General features: G+C 33.0%; 1 protein-coding gene across 1 annotated transcript in view; it reads right to left on the minus strand.

The window, feature by feature from the left end:
- Positions 1-19,223, minus strand: part of LOC137634906 (microtubule-actin cross-linking factor 1-like) — a 1,614,628-nt gene that overhangs the window by 1,501,959 nt on the left and 93,446 nt on the right. Inside the window, exons 3-10 of the mRNA XM_068367453.1 lie at positions 8,177-8,347; positions 7,856-7,945; positions 6,568-6,766; positions 4,596-4,732; positions 3,170-3,364; positions 1,302-1,483; positions 1,095-1,191; positions 639-777 (exon numbers count right to left, since the gene is read on the minus strand). Coding sequence (XP_068223554.1) covers positions 639-777; positions 1,095-1,191; positions 1,302-1,483; positions 3,170-3,364; positions 4,596-4,732; positions 6,568-6,766; positions 7,856-7,945; positions 8,177-8,347 — 1,210 coding nt within the window. The remainder of the gene's footprint in view (positions 1-638; positions 778-1,094; positions 1,192-1,301; positions 1,484-3,169; positions 3,365-4,595; positions 4,733-6,567; positions 6,767-7,855; positions 7,946-8,176; positions 8,348-19,223) is intronic.

Raw genomic sequence — 19,223 nt, forward strand, 5'->3', positions numbered from 1 at the left:
CTGTAAGTACTGTAGTACTAGGTACTGTATACAGTTAATTCTAAGTCTTGTCTTCTCCATCATAAAGCTCCATAATAAATAGCATTCTAGAAGTTTTAATCCAGCGGTCACCAGATTCTGGAATCATCTTCCTAATGAAGAGGTTGAACTTCAAAAGTTTAAGGTTAAATAGATTGACATAAGTCTCTATTCATAGTTTATATAAAACAGATCTATTTCCATGTTGTTACTGATCTTAAAATACCTTATATTTCTTATTCATTATTTCTCATATATAGTTAATTATTTCCTTATTCAATTTCCTCACTAGGCTGCTTTCTCTGTTGGAGCCCTTGGATTGCAGCATCCTGCTTTTCCAATTAGGGTTCCCAATGAACATTTCAAAATATTCAATGGACTTTAATTTGAGATTCTGGGATGCACACGAGACAATTATACAATATCCGCCAAATATTTATACATAAGGGAGCAAGAGAGGGGATAGTGTGTTGCTAGCCCTACAATGAAGGATCTATATTACCACCTAGAAAGTGTAATCATCTTTTCCCTCATAAAGGTGGTTTAGTGGTATGACTTCAATTCAAACCAATTGTTAAAGCTACATAGTGCAATGATTTGTTTGATACACAAACACTTACCTGCATCAGAGCTGGATTCATCAACTACAACAACCATATTTGATAAAGAATTAATGTTTGACTGTTCTTTTTCCAGGTCTGCCTGAAGATTCTGATGAGCAGTTATTTGTTCTGCTAGAGCTTCTAAAGTCGGTCCAACCTGCAAGATCAGTAATTTACGTTAAAACACAAGCAGTGTAATAGTACACATGTTTAAGCAATATCTTTATCCCTCAAATTGAGCATCCATATACAATCACAAAGGAAATCTTCATGAGAGCATAAGAAAAATCATAATATAGCAATAAAATTTATACCTAAATTCAATCTTGTAGTCTTCCAGATCTCATTAAAACAAATCCTCATATTACAGTACTGTAGCAGTTATACTTTTCAGCTCACCAAGAGACTTGATATCTAAAGCTGTCTTAAAACTTAAAAACCAAAATTGCACTTCATTATATTTATATACGGTACCTGACTCATGTTTGCAATGCGGTCCTCAGTTTCAGTTAGCCACCGCTTTAGGCTATCCAGCTGATTATGCTGCAGTGCCATTAGTTTCTCATGAAGTCTGTAGAAAAATCAAGACGTCACATTATAGTTTTTATAAATATTAAAAAAAAACAGTAAAATAATCCAAAACTATCATATAAAATACGAAACAATAAACAATGTACATACTTGGATTGACGATCCATTGCCTTGACTCTAAGTTCCTCCCAACGAGTATTTAGAAGTTTCATCTGAACTCGGACCTCATCTTCCTCTTCCTCTTCCATCACACCTTCACGTAACAGTCTTGACCCTTCTCCTAAAACATCTCCAATACCTCCTTGCTTAGAGGTTAGCTCCAGCATTAAATCCTTAAAAAGAACCAAATAATTACATAATACAGTAATATAAATACAATCAATTATCCACTATCTAGAGAAAAAATCATATCACTACAAAATATCAAAAAGAATTCCATAAATGCTGAGTTTCAAATAGGAATGGATAGATAGCATATGAAAAAAATGAAAAAAATAAATTGATCATAACAGAATCTTTCCACCACTTGGTTGTGGAGAATGTTGGTGTAATAAGAGGGACCAACGGTAATATAACATCTAAAAGGTTGGGAAGACCCTTGGAAACATCTAAAGTGGAAGATCCACAAGACAGTCATGAATATTCAGCAATTTTTATATATAAGCTAGAGAACCAGTTACTGATGAGCAGACCAAAGAATATATAAAAGCCTAATGAAGTATTGTATAGGATCAATAGAGTTATAATAGTGAAGGACAATAATGATTTACAAAGGAAAATAAGATACAATGCATGGGAAATTACAGAAGAATAGTATTGCTTGAGAATGCTCTGAAAATACTGGAGAATGTGCTGGAGAAAATGCAGAGATACTTTGTTCAAAACTGATGATTGTCAGTAGGGTTTCACAGCACAAAAATTACCAAAAGAAGGCTTGATAATGAGACAACTACAGGAAAAGTACCATACTTAGAGGAACAGATTATATGTACAGCTCCCATATTATTGTAATTCTGGAGACAACATTTGGCCAGAGAGCTGGATAAGTACTAAAGACTATTGAGCTAGTGAAAAATAACATATCATCCAAATGAAAACAATGGCAAGTGTATCAATAATACAATAGGCCAGAAAGGAGAGCCAATGAGAAAATCATTGGGAGCTATAATATACTGATAATGAAGTACAAAAAAGTTATGCATATATTTAAATGATAAATGTGGAATAGAATGAAGAGAACTAAAAATCAATGTTAACAAAACACAAATCAAGTTACTTGATATTAAGCAAAATAAAACATACATTTAGATGTGGGTGTAAAGTAAATATTCTGTTAATTGCAAAAATGTTACAAGAGATGTTCAGAATTGAAAATGTAAAAGGTATTCAAGATTGTTTTGATGCCCAAAATGTAAAGGTAGAAGAAGAGAGGGAGACACATACAGCACCATCTTGTAGTGGAAGGAAGGTCTTAGGAAATCTAAAACATTTCAGCTGCCTTGAGGAAACTCTCGAGTGTGAAGTAAGTATTGAGAGGGATACAAGAACAAGAGCAACATCAGTTTAAATGAAATGGAAAAACAATTGCTGGACTACTGATAAACAGAAGTATCCAATTAGTAAACAAAGTAAGGCTTAATATTACTTTGTCAGCAGAGACTAGGCACTGATGAAAAACATACGTATGAAAAGGTGTCACAATAGAATGTTATGAATCATTCTCACACTTTCATTTGGAATATAATCTTATGACTGGAGCTGGGGAGGTATGTCACATAAAATGCTTGAAATATACCATGAATTACAAAAATTGATAAAAATTGATAAAATTGAGCTTGTAATGAGGAATGAGGAAGAGTTAGAAAAGTAAGATATCAAAGTAGCGGGGCAAAAACCACTTTGAAAACAGAAAAAGTAATTGAGATGAAAAAGAGATAATTTACAACCTAACATCAACCAGAAGATACTCAGAAAGGGAAGATTTGATATGCAAAAAAAACAAAAAACAATGGACTTACCTCTAAATCATGAAACTGATCCTTTACTTCATCAGTTGTTTCAGCAATTGGTGGCATAGCTGCTAGTCTATCTTCAGCCCCTAACAGCCAAGTCAAAACTTCTTCAAGAGTATGTTGGTACTCTCCAAGCCCTATACTGACATTTGATAAGGGCCTATTCTTTTTCGGAATTGCAGGTAGATCTTCACTACTAACCTAAATGAAAAAAAAAAATAGTTGAAAGGTAAATTAAATAATAGTGGTTATATATATTAATATGTTCATCATATAAACTAAATGCAATACAATATAATTTTTAATGAAAACAGGTATTAGGTGGCAATCAAGCTTTTAAGCCACAGGATAAACCCTGCATTTTGTCACTTCATGATCAGTTGTAGTAAAGTAAATAAGTTATTTTTTCATAAAAGCATTTTTACTGTATTTACAATGGTTCCAAGGTTTTAAGAAATTATCTATATTTTATCTTCTTTGAAAATTCCTGGGATTAGCTCAAATTCTGGATAGCAGAGGGAAAATTAGTTCTGCAACTGTAACCAATATAGCATCAAACTCCTATTACCCTATTACATGTCCTAAATATATAAAAATTGTATCTTCCTTGAGCAACTATGAGTCTAGAAATTAGTGGCCTTGTTGAAACAATTATATAAGTAACAATAACAATAGAGAAATACTTACTTGAAAGTATATAATCAGAAAATGAATATTAAAAGAGCCATTTCAAACTAAAAATTTACAAAATTTATGCATTAACAGAAACTTTTACTTCTTAAAAACCAATGTGCTTTGACAGTCTTTAATAACAAAAATTCAAATCCAGGCAGCTAATGCAATACCCCCACCTTGGAACAGGCTCTAACACCTATGCCACTGCACCTAACTGGCTATAAAAACAATAATCCTAATGAAAAAAATGTGAATTAACTAAGCAATCCATTAATCTGTACAGGTGGAAAGACAAAGCTACCCCATTTTAGGACAATAAAAAAACTCTAAACTTGTAACTGCAGGTACTGTATGAATAAAAAAGGCTTATGTCGGATCGCTGCGAATAAATTGAAGAAATTGGGTGGGATATTACTTTATACAATATACACACACACACACATATATATATATATATATATATATATATATATATATATATATATATATAAAATATATATATATATATATTTATATATATATATATATATATATATATATATATGTGTGTGTGTGTATTATATTCATGTTTTTATAGCATATACATACAGTACATATATATATATATATATATATATATATATATAGAGAGAGAGAGAGAGAGAGAGAGAGAGAGAGAGAGAGAGAGAGAGAGAGAGAGAGAGAGAGAGAGAGAGAGAGAGAGACTATTAACAACTTTACAGCTTTTGTCCTTTCATATCTATAAGATAATATTTACCTCTACTGAGAAGGAAGAATCTGATTGCACTGAGAGGTCAAGGCTCTCCATGGTGAAAGTTGCATGTGGAAGAACTTGGAAGAGACACATCACATACATCATTATGGACTTCTTATCAGGTACTTGTGAATTGACATCTGAAACAAAGCGATATAACTTTAGTTTTAAAAGTAACATTTATACTTAAACTCCTAATCTAAAATCTATACTCAAACTTCTAATCATTTCATAGAAATATTCAGTTTACTTTCTAAAAGGCAGATATGAAAATCATATGTTTTGTAGGGTGGTCAATTTACAACAGGTTTTCTTGCCAAAAAAACAAATGTTGATGTTTTCCCACATGTGTTTCCAAATAACTTTTAAAAGATACTTAATAATGTATAATTTTGAATAAAGTAATCAGTTTTAATGCCTGTGAAATCATAAGCACTGACAATTATTTTTTTAGATTTCCTAAAATAAATATAAAACTGATTAAATCACTGGTAACAAAAGCAAATACTAGTTAATCCTGAAACATATGGTAAAATCTTAATTAGAGGGAGCTATTTCTGTATATAAAATGTGATTTTTAAACCAACTTTATTTTATATTAACAAAATACAGCTTGTAATTAGAATAGCAGATCGGTTTATAGTCGAAGCTATATATATATAAAAGACAGTACATAGGATCTTGCTACAATGAAGAATACCTCACAAATAGAAAGAAAACTCTGCATTTCAATCTCTCCTTAAACAAAATGAAACCTTTCTCGGGATTCACATACAGCATCTATAATCAATGGAAGATAGGTAGGGAGGAGACACCATGAAGAAAGACAATAGCTTGTATTTAGGGTTTATAAAATTTACTAGAAAATTATCATTATTGTTTTTTATTTAAAGAAGAACCATTGGTATATTTATCCAAATATCAACTTAATAAAGAAGGTACAACAAGTAGAGAGCAATTCTATGGCATGATATTATTAGGTAATAAGACATATCACATGAACCTGTGGGGTTGTGTTTAGGTCATGTGTTATGCCTGACCAAGAACATTGCCGTAAGCCATAAAACGACAAACTGATGTCTATCTGGTTGAGTATACTGGGTTCTGTAATCAAGTTTCATATACCAATTTTTAAAACTCAAGGAGTAAGCAGGCCAAGGTAATACATATGAAGGTATATGAAAGAAACACTCCAGAGGTATAAGGTCCTATATAACCATTTCCTCAATTATTTGAAATGATTGAGGAAAAAATCGGAATAAAGTCAAGATATAGAGAATAAACTTCCTAACCTATAGTTTGTATGAGTAAAGCAATCTTAGTTACATATGCACTGATAAACTTGTAATGGATGAAACACTTTATTTAATATTAATTCTAAAAAGGGATTTACTAAATAGTGTGCCTATGAGGCTAAAAACACTAGATATTGAAGCTTCTTTGCTGCATCTCTTCTGTACAATTGTTTCTGTCCAATACCTTCAATCTCCTCTGTTTAGTCTTCACCAACCTTGCTTCAATTTGAACTCTCATATAAGAACAATTCCTTTGGGTAGGTCTATAGATACTTATTGGTCTTGCTGAATTACAGTACAGTACAGTACTTTATAATAACCGCAGCTTACACGTGAATTTAGTAGAACAACGCTAAAATAAAAACAAGGCAGGTTTCCAGCTAGGAAGCCTAGCCTAAATATATACTTACTTGTACAGCCTGATGTCTAATGAGACATAATTATGCATGGGAACACCATATGTTACAAAAATAAATGGCTTCTTACCAAAAAAATAACAATTTTCTTCTACTATTCATTTGAGTTCATACACAATCTCCTACATCCAACCAGAATTTGGTTTAGCAAGGAAGAGGCTTGTCCATAGTGCTTTGGATTTAACATCCATGAAAAATCTGAGAGAGAACTGCTATGAATGTATGACACACAGTTATACAATTATTGGCAGTAAATATGCTCACCTTCTGGGTCTAACAATCTTTCAATGCTTAAATGTTCATGAGCAACTCTGAAGGCATTTTCAAGACGAGCATATGGATGCTTTCTGGCCAAAACTGTCCAATCGAACAAGTGGGGTCGATGACTGTGAATAAGAGCATTGAATGCAAGCCCATCAGTCCAAGATGTAGTGAAGTTTTGAACATCCACTCCATGGTAGCCCTAAATTTAGGAAAGAAAATTGTTAAAATTCAGCAATGTAATACATAAATATATTTTCAGTGTTAGCTATACTGCATAAATATATCTTCAATATTAGCCATATCTTGAACTACATATATCTTACAGAAATATACAACAATATCTCTCTCTCTTTTGTTCCTTAATTCGATGTGTGAAAATGCTTAATTTGATAGGGATACAATTATATGACTTGACTGATTAACACACTCTCTCTCTCTCTCTCTCTCTCTCTCTCTCTCTCTCTCTCTCTCTCTCTCTCTCTCTCTCTCTCTCTCTCTCTCTCTCTCTCTCTCTCTCTCTAAATAATGACCGAACAATCACTTCCAATTTCTCTGGGGATTTAGGATTAACTATGGGAAGAGTCAGTAGCCTCCCCATAGGACTTTCTGATATCTAATGGATAGGCTTTATTTTAAGATATAACTACATTTCGTTACAAGGATACAATTATACACAAATCTAACTAATAATTATCTAATAACAATATGCTTGGAGGGTCTACTTTCTCATCTTAGATCTGACTTATTTCTTTTTTATATATCTGTGTGCATTTTGTTTCCATCCTTTCATATATAACATAGATTTCTTCTATCATGTTTCAGTACATTAACAAATGACTTAATAGAGGAGAATTCAGTCAGGTTCATGACCATAAACACAGTTTCATGTTCCCTGTGGTAAAATCTTTATTTAAACAACACTTGGTCCTGTGAATTATATCTTGACATATGTACATACACATATTTATATACATACTGTACTGTACATGATTACACACACACATACACATACGCACACATACACACACGCACACATACACACACACACATATATACATATATATATATATATATATATATACACATATATATATATATATATATATATATACATATATATATATATATATATATATATATATATATATATATATATATAAATATAAATACAGTATATATTATATATATACATATATATAATTAAAGCAGGTAATAAAAATACAATTAATCCATCAATTTTTACCAAGCTGTCAAATATGGTAAAACTGATTCAGAAGCCATAACTAACCTTCGTTGTTTGTCTGCACCAGGCAAGAAGAGTTTTTTCTAAATTCGTTTGTTGTAGGTCAGACATCACATCCTTTAGGACTCCTTGTACCTGGAAAAGGGTAATTAAAACATTCTCACTAATTGGTGAAGATGTATTCCTGTCTATGGTAGGTTAACAGCGAAAGGAGCAAGAAAACCATACAATACAGAACCATTTTTTTAAATTCTATAGATTGCAATTACTTTCATCATAATTATTGTATTTAAAAAAGCAATATTAACAACAACTAAGAAATAAAATAATAAGTGAGAATTAGGAAAGGGATAGTTTTCTCCTTACCTGCCAGTGAAGGATAATGGCCCAGACAAGACCCAATGTGAGTTTGGCCGACCCGTCAACAATATGTTCGTTCGATATGTTGACCAGCTTGACATTGTTTTCTTCTAGAATCGCTAAAGCTCTACTAACGTTATTTAAATGATGTACACGCATACGACCCTTCTCTCGTTTCTGAAAAAAATAAGGAAAATTAATAAGAATCGAAGTAATTGCCATATCCTGTAATGGAAAATCTAAAAAAAGTAGTAGTTAACAGATAATAGAATTAAAACAACATAGCTCAAGCGTGAATTATTGATGCCCATTAAAAAAAAATTCGGTAATAAATATCATTAGAGAATAGTAACACTTAGAATATAATAACGAATATCAATAGAGAATAGTTACACTTAGAATATGATGAGTATTATCTCTAAATTATCTAAGTGAAAATAATCACAACTTTGCATGTAAATGAGAGGATCAGACAATTACTCGGTCTCTGATTACATGCCAATAATTATTAGAAGCATATAAGGCACTTTCAGACTTTCAGCAATAAATAAATCTCTAACTCGTCATGATGATAAAAAAAAAACTTAAAATCATTAGTCGTTCTACAATAAAACCAGGACTCCTAAATTTACTCCGAAGATAGTCTACCACCCGACATGTGAATCAGTCCACAGCTGTGTTTTCCAAATCTTAAATCAAGACTCTAACCGTCTAACGAAATAATACTTCTCCGTTGGTTATGATTTTCTAAAGAGTGGCACTCGTATATTGATTGATATAAAGTTTTCTGGCATCCTGACATCTAAGGTCATTGACGCCGATATCATTTATTATATATATAAAAGTAAAAGAATATTCAATTAAAACCATAACAGTTAAGGTGTCATTATAAAAGTTAAATAGTTTTCAGAGGACCTGCTTCTGAAATAAATTTAAAAATGCCCTTCGCATAGGACACATCATGTCCAAGAATCTTGGCAAGGATGAACCTGCCATCCTCACCTCGAGTCTCGAACAGATATCTATTCCCTAAGTTATTATAATTGGGGCATTCGAATAATTAAGAATAAATAAAGTTAATGATCATGTGAAATTGTCTTACACAGTAGACTGCAAAATATAGTTTTTGTTTAGTTGCACGACAGACAATTAACGTTGATCAAGGAACGAAAGACTGGTAGAAATAAAAAAAAATGTCAAAAATAAGTTTGTGTGCCTTGACTTAAGAATCAAAGACGAAGACTCCATTTTCGTTGATTTACAACTAAAATCTTACATCAGTATCAGGTGAAGAGGTTTCCTCTTAAAAAGAAACCTCACCTTTATAAATTTCAAAATAGTGCAACAAAGTGGCTATTCCTTTCAATTGGAATTCTCATCTTAGTTATTACATACAAGTGATATGTACTGCATATTCCCGATATTGTATTATTGTTGAGACTATCAGTAATGCAGCATAAGAAACTGCAAGTAAAATGATTTTGGACAATATTTAAAAAGTTATTTAAAATAGATGTTAAACAATGTATTTAGTTATATGTTACAACAGCCTGACAAAATCAATAATTAGTTATGCCCAACGAAGGAAAAAAATAAACAAATAAATAAATAAATAACCATTTGAAACCAATTATATACACACGCACAATATCAATATTTTTATACAATCAAATATGACCATCCAGTAAAATAATATAACAAATACAAACATATATACAAAGAAACCATCTGAGTTCCACAAACAGCCTCGAGTAATTTCAATGCCTAACTCGTATTAAAAATGATATCTCTAAGACAAGCCAACCGGCAGCACGCGCCTTTCACTCGAGAACGACTTGGCAATCATCACAAATTGCTTGCCGTTGATCGACCACCGTGAAGCCATCAAATATAATTAGTACAACCAAGATCTACATACTTCTCTTTAGACTTCGGTACAATCACCTTTGTTACCCTTTCTTTGTTACTTTCTCCTACCATTTAACTTTCATCATCATCATTATTATTATTATTATTATTATTATTATTATTATTATTATTATTATTATTATTATTATTATTATTATTATTATTACTTGCTTGCTAAGCTACAACCCTAGTTGGAAAAGCAAGATTCTATCAGCCCAGGGGCTCCAACAGGGAAAATACCCCAGTAAGGAAAAGAAACTAGGAAAAATAAAATGTTTTAAGAACAGTAACAATATTAAAATAATTATTTCCTATATAAACTATAAAAACTTTAACAAAACAAAAAGAAGAGAGATTTGATGGAATAGTGTACCAAAGTATAGGCTTTATTTCAAAAGTTATATTAACTATATTTTGTTAACCAAAGACAGTGGAAGACCATGTTAGTGGAGCTATAAATCTCATGTGTATACCGTCACTGCTTTCCCAAATTCCAAGGCGTTCTCAATTTTTCCTAATACACAGGAAAGGATAAACGTTTGTCTATCTCAAAGGATTCTTTGAAATGACCTGCAGCGCCAAACCAAGCACTCATTCCTTACACGTTCCATGAATGCACCACAGAAAATCCCCAACAATCGTAAAGGATAATAAATTATGAAATGAAAGTTAGATGAAATATTAAACGAGACAAACCATAACATATATATAGCCAATTACTATTTACCGGCTTCCCAAAACAAATGATTAAAACCAAGTATGAAGAGGGAATTATTGTTTCCTCGTCTTTGCTACAACAACAAATGCAGCCGTTTCTAGTCCAGAGCAGGACACAGGCCTCAGACGACATATCTTTATTCATGTCAAGGGTTTGGCTACTGACCAGTTTTCATCACCACGCTGGCTAGTGCGGACTGGTGATGGTGGGCGAGACCTTTGTCTGATCACACAGCAAACCAACTAAGTATGGGTGTTCCTGATTAGTGCAGCTTTGCTGATCATTGTGATACACAAAACCTTTCACCACCTCGTTAAGGTATCCCCACTCGGAATTGGTCCCATAAAAGCGAGGATGAAATAAATCTTTGGTGCTTATGGTTATAAGTAAGTTCCCAAGAGTTTAAACCCAAACTAATGACATGGGACGCGAAGGGATATCGTGATCTAATTCATGAAATCAATTGAAGGTTAGATATGTAATAATGCCATTTTTAAGGTTAACTTTTTAAGTGACATTTACTTAATACCCTTAATGGCATAGGGGATAAAAAGTCTACTTTATTCATATCATCAATTACTTTGATAATTTCAAGCTACCATAAATACACTTCAGCCATAAGTCCAGAAAATAGAAAAAAGGCCTCTCAATTGTTTTGAGGATTCAGTTCAGTAACAGTTTTAGAAACGGTGTATGATTCATCTAAAAAATTAAGGATAAAAAAAAAAACAATATTACAAAAGGTATTTGTGAGGTTGTGATAAAATTACACATTTAAAACGACACATATCCTCAATGAATAATCAATCTATCAAGAGACACAATGGACAAACTCCTTTCATCTTTTGTTCCTAAATTCAATGTGTGAAACTGCTTAGATCTGATAGGGATACAAATACATGACTTGATTGATTAGAATTTTTTTTTTCTCTCTCTCTCTCTCTCTCTCTCTCTCTCTCTCTCTCTCTCTCTCTCTCTCTCTCTCTCTCTCTCTCTCTCTCTCTCTCTCTCTCTCTAAGTTCAATGAATGCTATAAAGCAAAGGAGATTCCATCCGTAACATGAATCTCCTTGAGAAATGCATTATCTATTAACATAAAGAATCATAGCATTTACTTTCAATCAGCAATGTGCCATTTACAATTCCATGGTATCGAATCATGCATTAGCAACATTAACAAAGCGGACGCCTTTTAGCACATTTCAAGACATCCACAGAAATCTACTCGAAGTCTACACTCGAGAATTTGGTCAAATCGTTCGTCAAGACGTAAACGTTTGCACTGAAATGTCTTGATAGTACACTGATGTTTATAACTCTCCATGTGATTTTATTATGAGCATTAGATTTTTGTCATATTCTAATTGACAAATACATCTTATACTCTCCTCTTGAAAGTTTATTGGATGACTTGATTATCAAGCACAAAATCAAACAAGGACCAGTCATGAAACATAAGAGAATGACTTTTTTTATGTTTGTGTGAATATTATCATAGACCATATAAGGTAAAAGTACTTCACATTTTTTAGTCGGTATGTTTCATTAATATTTCTCTGTTGACATAATAGCAATTGTATTATCACTTTTTAAGTTCACTAATAACAATATCATTATTATATAACGCTCAACAGGACTCTTAAACAATTTTATTCTAAATATGCTAATACTTATTATCGTTTTTTTTTTTAAATTACACATATTTTAAGAGGCTATGACGTGTTTGATACGTATGAACATTTCGCGACATACATCAGTGGCTAACTGTCTTATCCAAGAGGTAAGAAAAGTCTTGCCGATGAACATGTAAAAAGGAATACCCGACTACTGCAAAGTCTCTAGCAATGGTAAAAATAAATATATAACAATACAGAATAACTAGCTTTTAAAGTTGACAATTTACCTTATATACCTTATATACTTCAAAAGTTCAAAGTTGCAGCAAATGTTTTTATGTTGAACAGGCTGACCTAAGTTTTTAAAGTTTATATATGACATAACTGTTTTGATGTTGATACTGTTTTTAGAATAATTTATTATCAATTTTTTCTCATCATATATTTATTTCCTTATTTAATTTCCTCACTGACCTATTTTTTCCTGATGGAGCCATTGGGCTTATAGCATCTTGCTTTTCCAACTAGGGTTGTAGCTTGGATAATAATAATAATAATAATAATAATAATAATAATAATAATAATAATAATAATAATATATGGTTTACTTTAGGCTGGTAATTTCAGTGCCATCTTTGCAATGAAATGTATGTAAGAAAGTTTTCATTTTACGAAAAGTATTTGAAAAAAGAAAAAAATCCCTTTTAATCATAATACCTGGAAAAGAGGTGATAAAATTTTTTGAAGAACAAGAGCTAATGGAACTGACTGATCGATTGGTGTATGGATGCTGGCGTCGCAGAGACATTTCCTAGCCTACACCAGAATTTATTGTGAAAAGGGAGAGCAGAAGGGGGATATTAAGAAGGTTGGTGCTCAACCCCGAAGAAGGCAACCGCGAGATAAAAAAAAAAAAAAAATATCCATTTTCGTCACGGAAAAATTGATTGTATGAAATCCAAAGAACTCTTTTACATTATCATGACCTAATATTCAAAACGTTCTTGATAAACGTCTTAAATAATCTACAAAAGTAATAAAAAAATATATTGAAACTAAATACAGAGCAAGAATTCGTTAAAACTAATACAAACCGACTGCAGTAATTACAGGTTGGGAATAGGACAAGACCACAAACAAACACCGAGAGAAAGCGACAATTAAGGATTAATGTCGCTTCCTACTTTTCTTATTGAGCAAATCCTTCTCCTCTTTAGAGAAGCATAAAATCTTTATTATAATGCATCATTTCGTCATTCACAAGTTACATGAAAATATCAACAGAGGCAAAATTTTAATCACACTTCATATACATAACTGAATTATCTAACTTTAAAAAAATGGCTTCTCTTAAATATGAAACTTATAAATGCTTCCTGATAACTTTCTGAATCCTTCCTAATCGAAGTTTACCTTAACAAGTAACTATTTTTGGCTCGGTATGTCTGGTGATAATTATAACTAACATAAGGCATCGGTGACGATGAAGATCAATCTAGATTGGTTTCTAATCATTTCTCCACCGTCTGCATTTGCTTAAAATAACTGAAAATAGTTTCAGGACAATTCTAGGTAGGTAGGTACTAGGTTGGCCAAGGCACCAGCGACCCGTTGAGATACTACGGCTAAAGAGTTATGGGATCCTTTGACTGGCCAGACAGTACTACATTGGACCCCTCTCTCTGGTTACAGCTCATTTCATCTTTGCCTACACATACACAGAATAGTCTGGCCTATTCTTTTCCTCTTTCCTCATACACTTAATAATACTGAAATTCCCAAACAATTCATCTTCCCTCAGGAGGTTGACTACTGCACTGTAATTGTTCAGTGGCTACTTAAGGATAGAAGAGCTCTTTAGCTATGGTAAGCAACTCTTCTGAGAGAAGGATAGACTACTCCAAAATCAAACCATTGTTCTCTAGCATGTCTTGGGTTAGAGATCTCTGGCTTGAGGGTACACTCGGATTCACTATTCTATATTATTTCTCTTCCTCTTATTATTTTGAAGTTTTTATAGTTAATACAGTATATGAAAGATTTAGTTTAATGTTATTGTTATTAAACTTCTCTTGTAGTTCATTTCCTTATTTCCTTTCCTTACTGGGCTTATAGCATCCTCCTTTTCCAACTTGGGTTGTAGATTAGCAAGTAATAATAATACTGCTACTAATAATAACAACATTCCCAAGGTCAACTAATTTGAGAGCGGGAAATTGGAGGATTCATCTAAACTGGGTCGAGCACTCTTAATAACTATAATATTTATATTGTACCCGAGCCGTCAAAAATGACGTCTAAACATTTAAATATGCCCACACGCACACGCAGATTCAATCGTTCCCATCGCCTCACCCCTTTCCTAACTAGCCTAGAACTAGCTAGTTCGGCAATTTGTGAGAGATTATGGTTTCCGAGTGTACCTTTCGGGGTATCTCCCTCATACCTACTCCCTCTCCGCCACTACCTGAGCGTGGCAGGAAAGAAATATATATATATATATATATATATATATATATATATATATATATATATATATATATATACATGTGTGTAAATATATATATATATATATATATATATATATATATATATATATATACACATATATATATATATATATATATATATATACATAAAGCCAGACACGTTGCTCTTTATTATATGGGGGAGGATTATATAGCAGAGGATAAGGCCAAACTTGCAAAGCACATGGCAATAAAAGTAGTCTAATGACATCCAAATGCGCATATTGATACACTCCCAATATTGTTGGTTATAACTGAAGAGAGAGTCATTTTACTTCAAAGTAAATTAGCCTTCAATATTTCTTTCGGTAACTGTTTCATCATCATCATCTCCTACGCCTATTGCTGCAAAGGGCCTCGGTTAGATTTCGCCAGTCGTCTCTATCTTGAGCTATTAATTCAATACTTCTCCATTCATCTACTTCGCGCTTCATAGTCCTCAGCCATGTAGGCCTGGGTCTTCCAACTCTTCTAGTGCCTTATGGAGCATAGCTCAAAGTTTGGCGAACTGATCTCTTTTGGGTAATTGTTTATTGATTTATAATTTTTTGTTGATTTGTTTATAGATAATCTAGTGCATATTTTTCGTCTTTATATTACGCTTTCAAATGTTTGACTCTGTATCACATGACTATCTTATTATAGGGAAGCTTCCTTTCTAATTTACTAGACTTTTTGTGTCGTTCCTCACAAATGTACGTTAATGTCGTTGTCATTTGATGATGCTAATAACAATGCTAATGCTCATAATATCTGATTTACAGAATACTGGAAAATTAAAGACTCACTCATTTAAGGGGACTACACCTATATAATATAAATTATTATTATTATTATTATTATTATTATTATTATTACTTGCACAGCTACAACTTGAGTTGGAAAAAAAAGGATGCTATAGGCCCAGGGACTTCAACAGGAAAAATAGCCCAGTGAGGTAAGGAAACAAGGAAAAATAAAATATTCTAAGAACAGTAACATTAAATTATAAATATAAACTATAAAACTTTAACAAAACAAGAGGAATAGAAATAAGATAGAATAATGTGCCCGAGTGCATCCTCCAGCTAGAGAACTCTAACCCAAGACAATTAAAGACCACGGTACAACCCAAGACTAGAGAACAACGGTTTGATTTTGGAGTGTCCTTCTCCTAGAAGAGCTGCTTACCATAGCTAAAGAGTCTCTTTTACACTTACCAAGAGGAAAGTGGCAACTGAGCAATAGAAATAGTCTCCATCAACCAAACTTGCCACATTCAAATACGTTTTCATGAAATAATATCTTATTGAATAGAATTCAACCATATAGATATTTAATACTTGAGAAAAAGTTTACGTAAGAGTAACATAATTTACTCCTGCTGCAATATGAAATGATGATCAGTATGAAATGAAATACTTTCATACAATATGTGCATAAATATACAAATCATGTGGTAACGTCCCTGACTGGTGAACGCCAGACTGGGGTTCGAGTCCCGCTCTAACTCGTTAGTTTCATTAATCTCTGCAACCTCACCATTCTTGTGAGCTAAGGACGGGGGGGGGGGGAGCCATAGGCCTATCACCTGAATCATCAGCTGCCATTGCTTGGCCCTCCTTGGTCCTAGCTTGGGTGGAGAGGGGGCATGGGCGCTGATCATATGTATATATTGTCAGTCTCTAGGGCATTTTCCTGCTCGATGGTGCAAGGTCACTGTCCCTTGCCCCTACCATTCATGAACAACCTTTACTCTATATTATGAACTGGTTCATGTAACAAATTAAGTTATACCAAATAGCGTCGCAACAACTATGGTCATCTCTACTGGAAATAAATTATAGACGCTAAAATTGTTTGAATATTTTTTTGAAGAAATAAACTTTATTGGATTCATTAACCAGAAAAAAGGAACAAAAAATAGAATGGCTCTGGCGACTCGTCAACGCCATTTACATGTTGACTGTTAACTTCACAAATGGCAATCATTGGTGTAATTTCACCCGGCTTCCTTTATTGAAAATAATGAGTGTGGTGAAGTAGAAGTCCGTTTTGGCAACATTAAGAGCTAAGAGAGTCATAGTAGATTCACTTTAAGTCTCTCACAGAGTACAACTAGAGTTTTTACTTTTCTGGTGCGATGCTGTACTTAGTTCTAAAAATCCCGAAAATAAGAATTTAAAAAGATGCTTCGCTAAACTTGAAACTGCTTAGTGAGATTAGACATGAATTTGGGCCATTAGTCTGGTATTTTGACCTGGGAGGACATTGAGCGTCAATGTGTAACTTTGGTAAACCTCCCCCTTCCAACACTACAGTAGTTGTAGCATGAAATAAAAGTTTAAAAATGTTATGTAACAAGATAGAAGAAAGGAAGCGAGGGCAAGTGTTATAAAAGGCTAAAATGTGAATGCAGCTTCTGTCGGGGTAAAAAGGACGCAGTACGCCGCTTGAGGTTTCTTTGCAAGACGAGTAATACATTTTCTCAGGACAAAAAAGTTCCCTGTACATTCTATGACCGTAACTATGATATTCTCTCTCTCTCTCTCTCTCTCTCTCTCTCTCTCTCTCTCTCTCTCTCTCTCTCTCTCTCTCTCTCTATTAGACTGCACAGGTCTACAGAAAATTTCTATATTTTTCTGATAAAATGATACACTCCCATATATATATATATATATATATATATATATATATATATATATATATATATATATGTATGTATATATATACTGTATATGAACAGTTAGAATCAAAAGGACGCCAACACTCGAGGGAAATTTTTCGTTACATGTCTCTATTGTTTCCATGACAAAACAGACAAGGTGTTGCTCTTCTTACTACTTCTACGAAATGGGCGGAGCCTTCTCCAACCTTAGCGAACCAAAGACAGTAAAGGGCTGTCTTTGTTAGAAAAAGCATAAAAAAGTTACAAATCGGGTTGCCATATTTCAATCCTTTATCATCATTTGACATCTCAACTATCCACTGCAAATACAAAACACACACATATATATATATACATATATATATATATATATATATATATATATATATATATATATATATATATATATATATATATATATATAATTACTATTTTACCGTAGGAGGGGACAAGTGAACACTGCAGGGAAGGGGGGGGGGGAAAGAGCCTCCTCTTCACAACCCCTTGCCCCAGCCCGTCCGACAAAGGAAATAAGGAAGTCATTTCTGTTTTAGGGGGTGTGGAGAGAAATTACACGAGTATTCTTGATACAGCTTGTAAGATATTGTATCACTGCCTAAATATTATTTGATAACCGTTTGTGTTCTAGCAAATATTTTTACAGGTTGATTTGTAAAAGGTAGCAGAGTGCAATAAAGTAGTTGTTGTTGGAAGTTTGATAAGTAACGAAATTTAAGTATCACCATTGCATAATAGATAATCAGTGATCAAAACCATATATACTGATGACTTCATAAAACCTTGAATACAATAAGAATTTATTACTTACATTATCTAAAATAAGTGGCGGTAAATGAGGACGCTATTACATTCTGGCAAAGGCTATCAGAAATCTGTTTTATTGACAAATAATATAAAAAATACAAGTTTTTTTAGTCTCAGAACGACGTAATTTTCCGAAATTTTGTCGTGAAACTATGATATACCTATTTTCGCAAAATGTATTCTCCTATAAATTGTCAGAAAAATTATATTTGCAGATGGCATAAGAGCAAAATTATTCCCCATGCTAATACCCTGACTGCAAGTTATCAATGATTATATGATTGCTGGTAGCTTTATCTTGAGAAATTACTCTGCCTGGAGATCAAACTGACTTCTTATCAATTTCATGCACAACGTTCTCTCAGTCTTGATTCAAATAAGCTTAACTCTGTATGATAAAGTCCCTATTTACAGTGATCAAGTGCCCGAATTACCACAGCTATGTGGTGTTGGATGGGGGCTCTGGACCGGGTGAATTACTCTAGGTATATGGGCGCTTAACGAGCGAAAAACACAACTCTCCGTGAAGCTCTAGTTCAGAGTGTTCGAGCAATAGCCATCCATACCAGCTCCTCCGCCTATCAAGATAGTAGTTGAACCATAATTTCTACAGCTGATGCAGTAAGCGGGAAAGGGAAAAACCAAATATTAAAATATCTCGAAAATAAATGTTTGATTGTTCCTTTAATCACTAAATCACACAGCTGAGGAGCGATACCCTTGGATTCCTAGATATTTTCTCTCATTCTTCAGATTTTATTTTCTGAGTTTTTTTCTCTATCCCCTGACATGTCTTGTTAAGTATCTATTC

This window comes from Palaemon carinicauda, chromosome 45 (genome assembly GCF_036898095.1).
Source record: "Palaemon carinicauda isolate YSFRI2023 chromosome 45, ASM3689809v2, whole genome shotgun sequence".
Taxonomy (NCBI): Eukaryota; Metazoa; Arthropoda; class Malacostraca; order Decapoda; family Palaemonidae; genus Palaemon; species Palaemon carinicauda.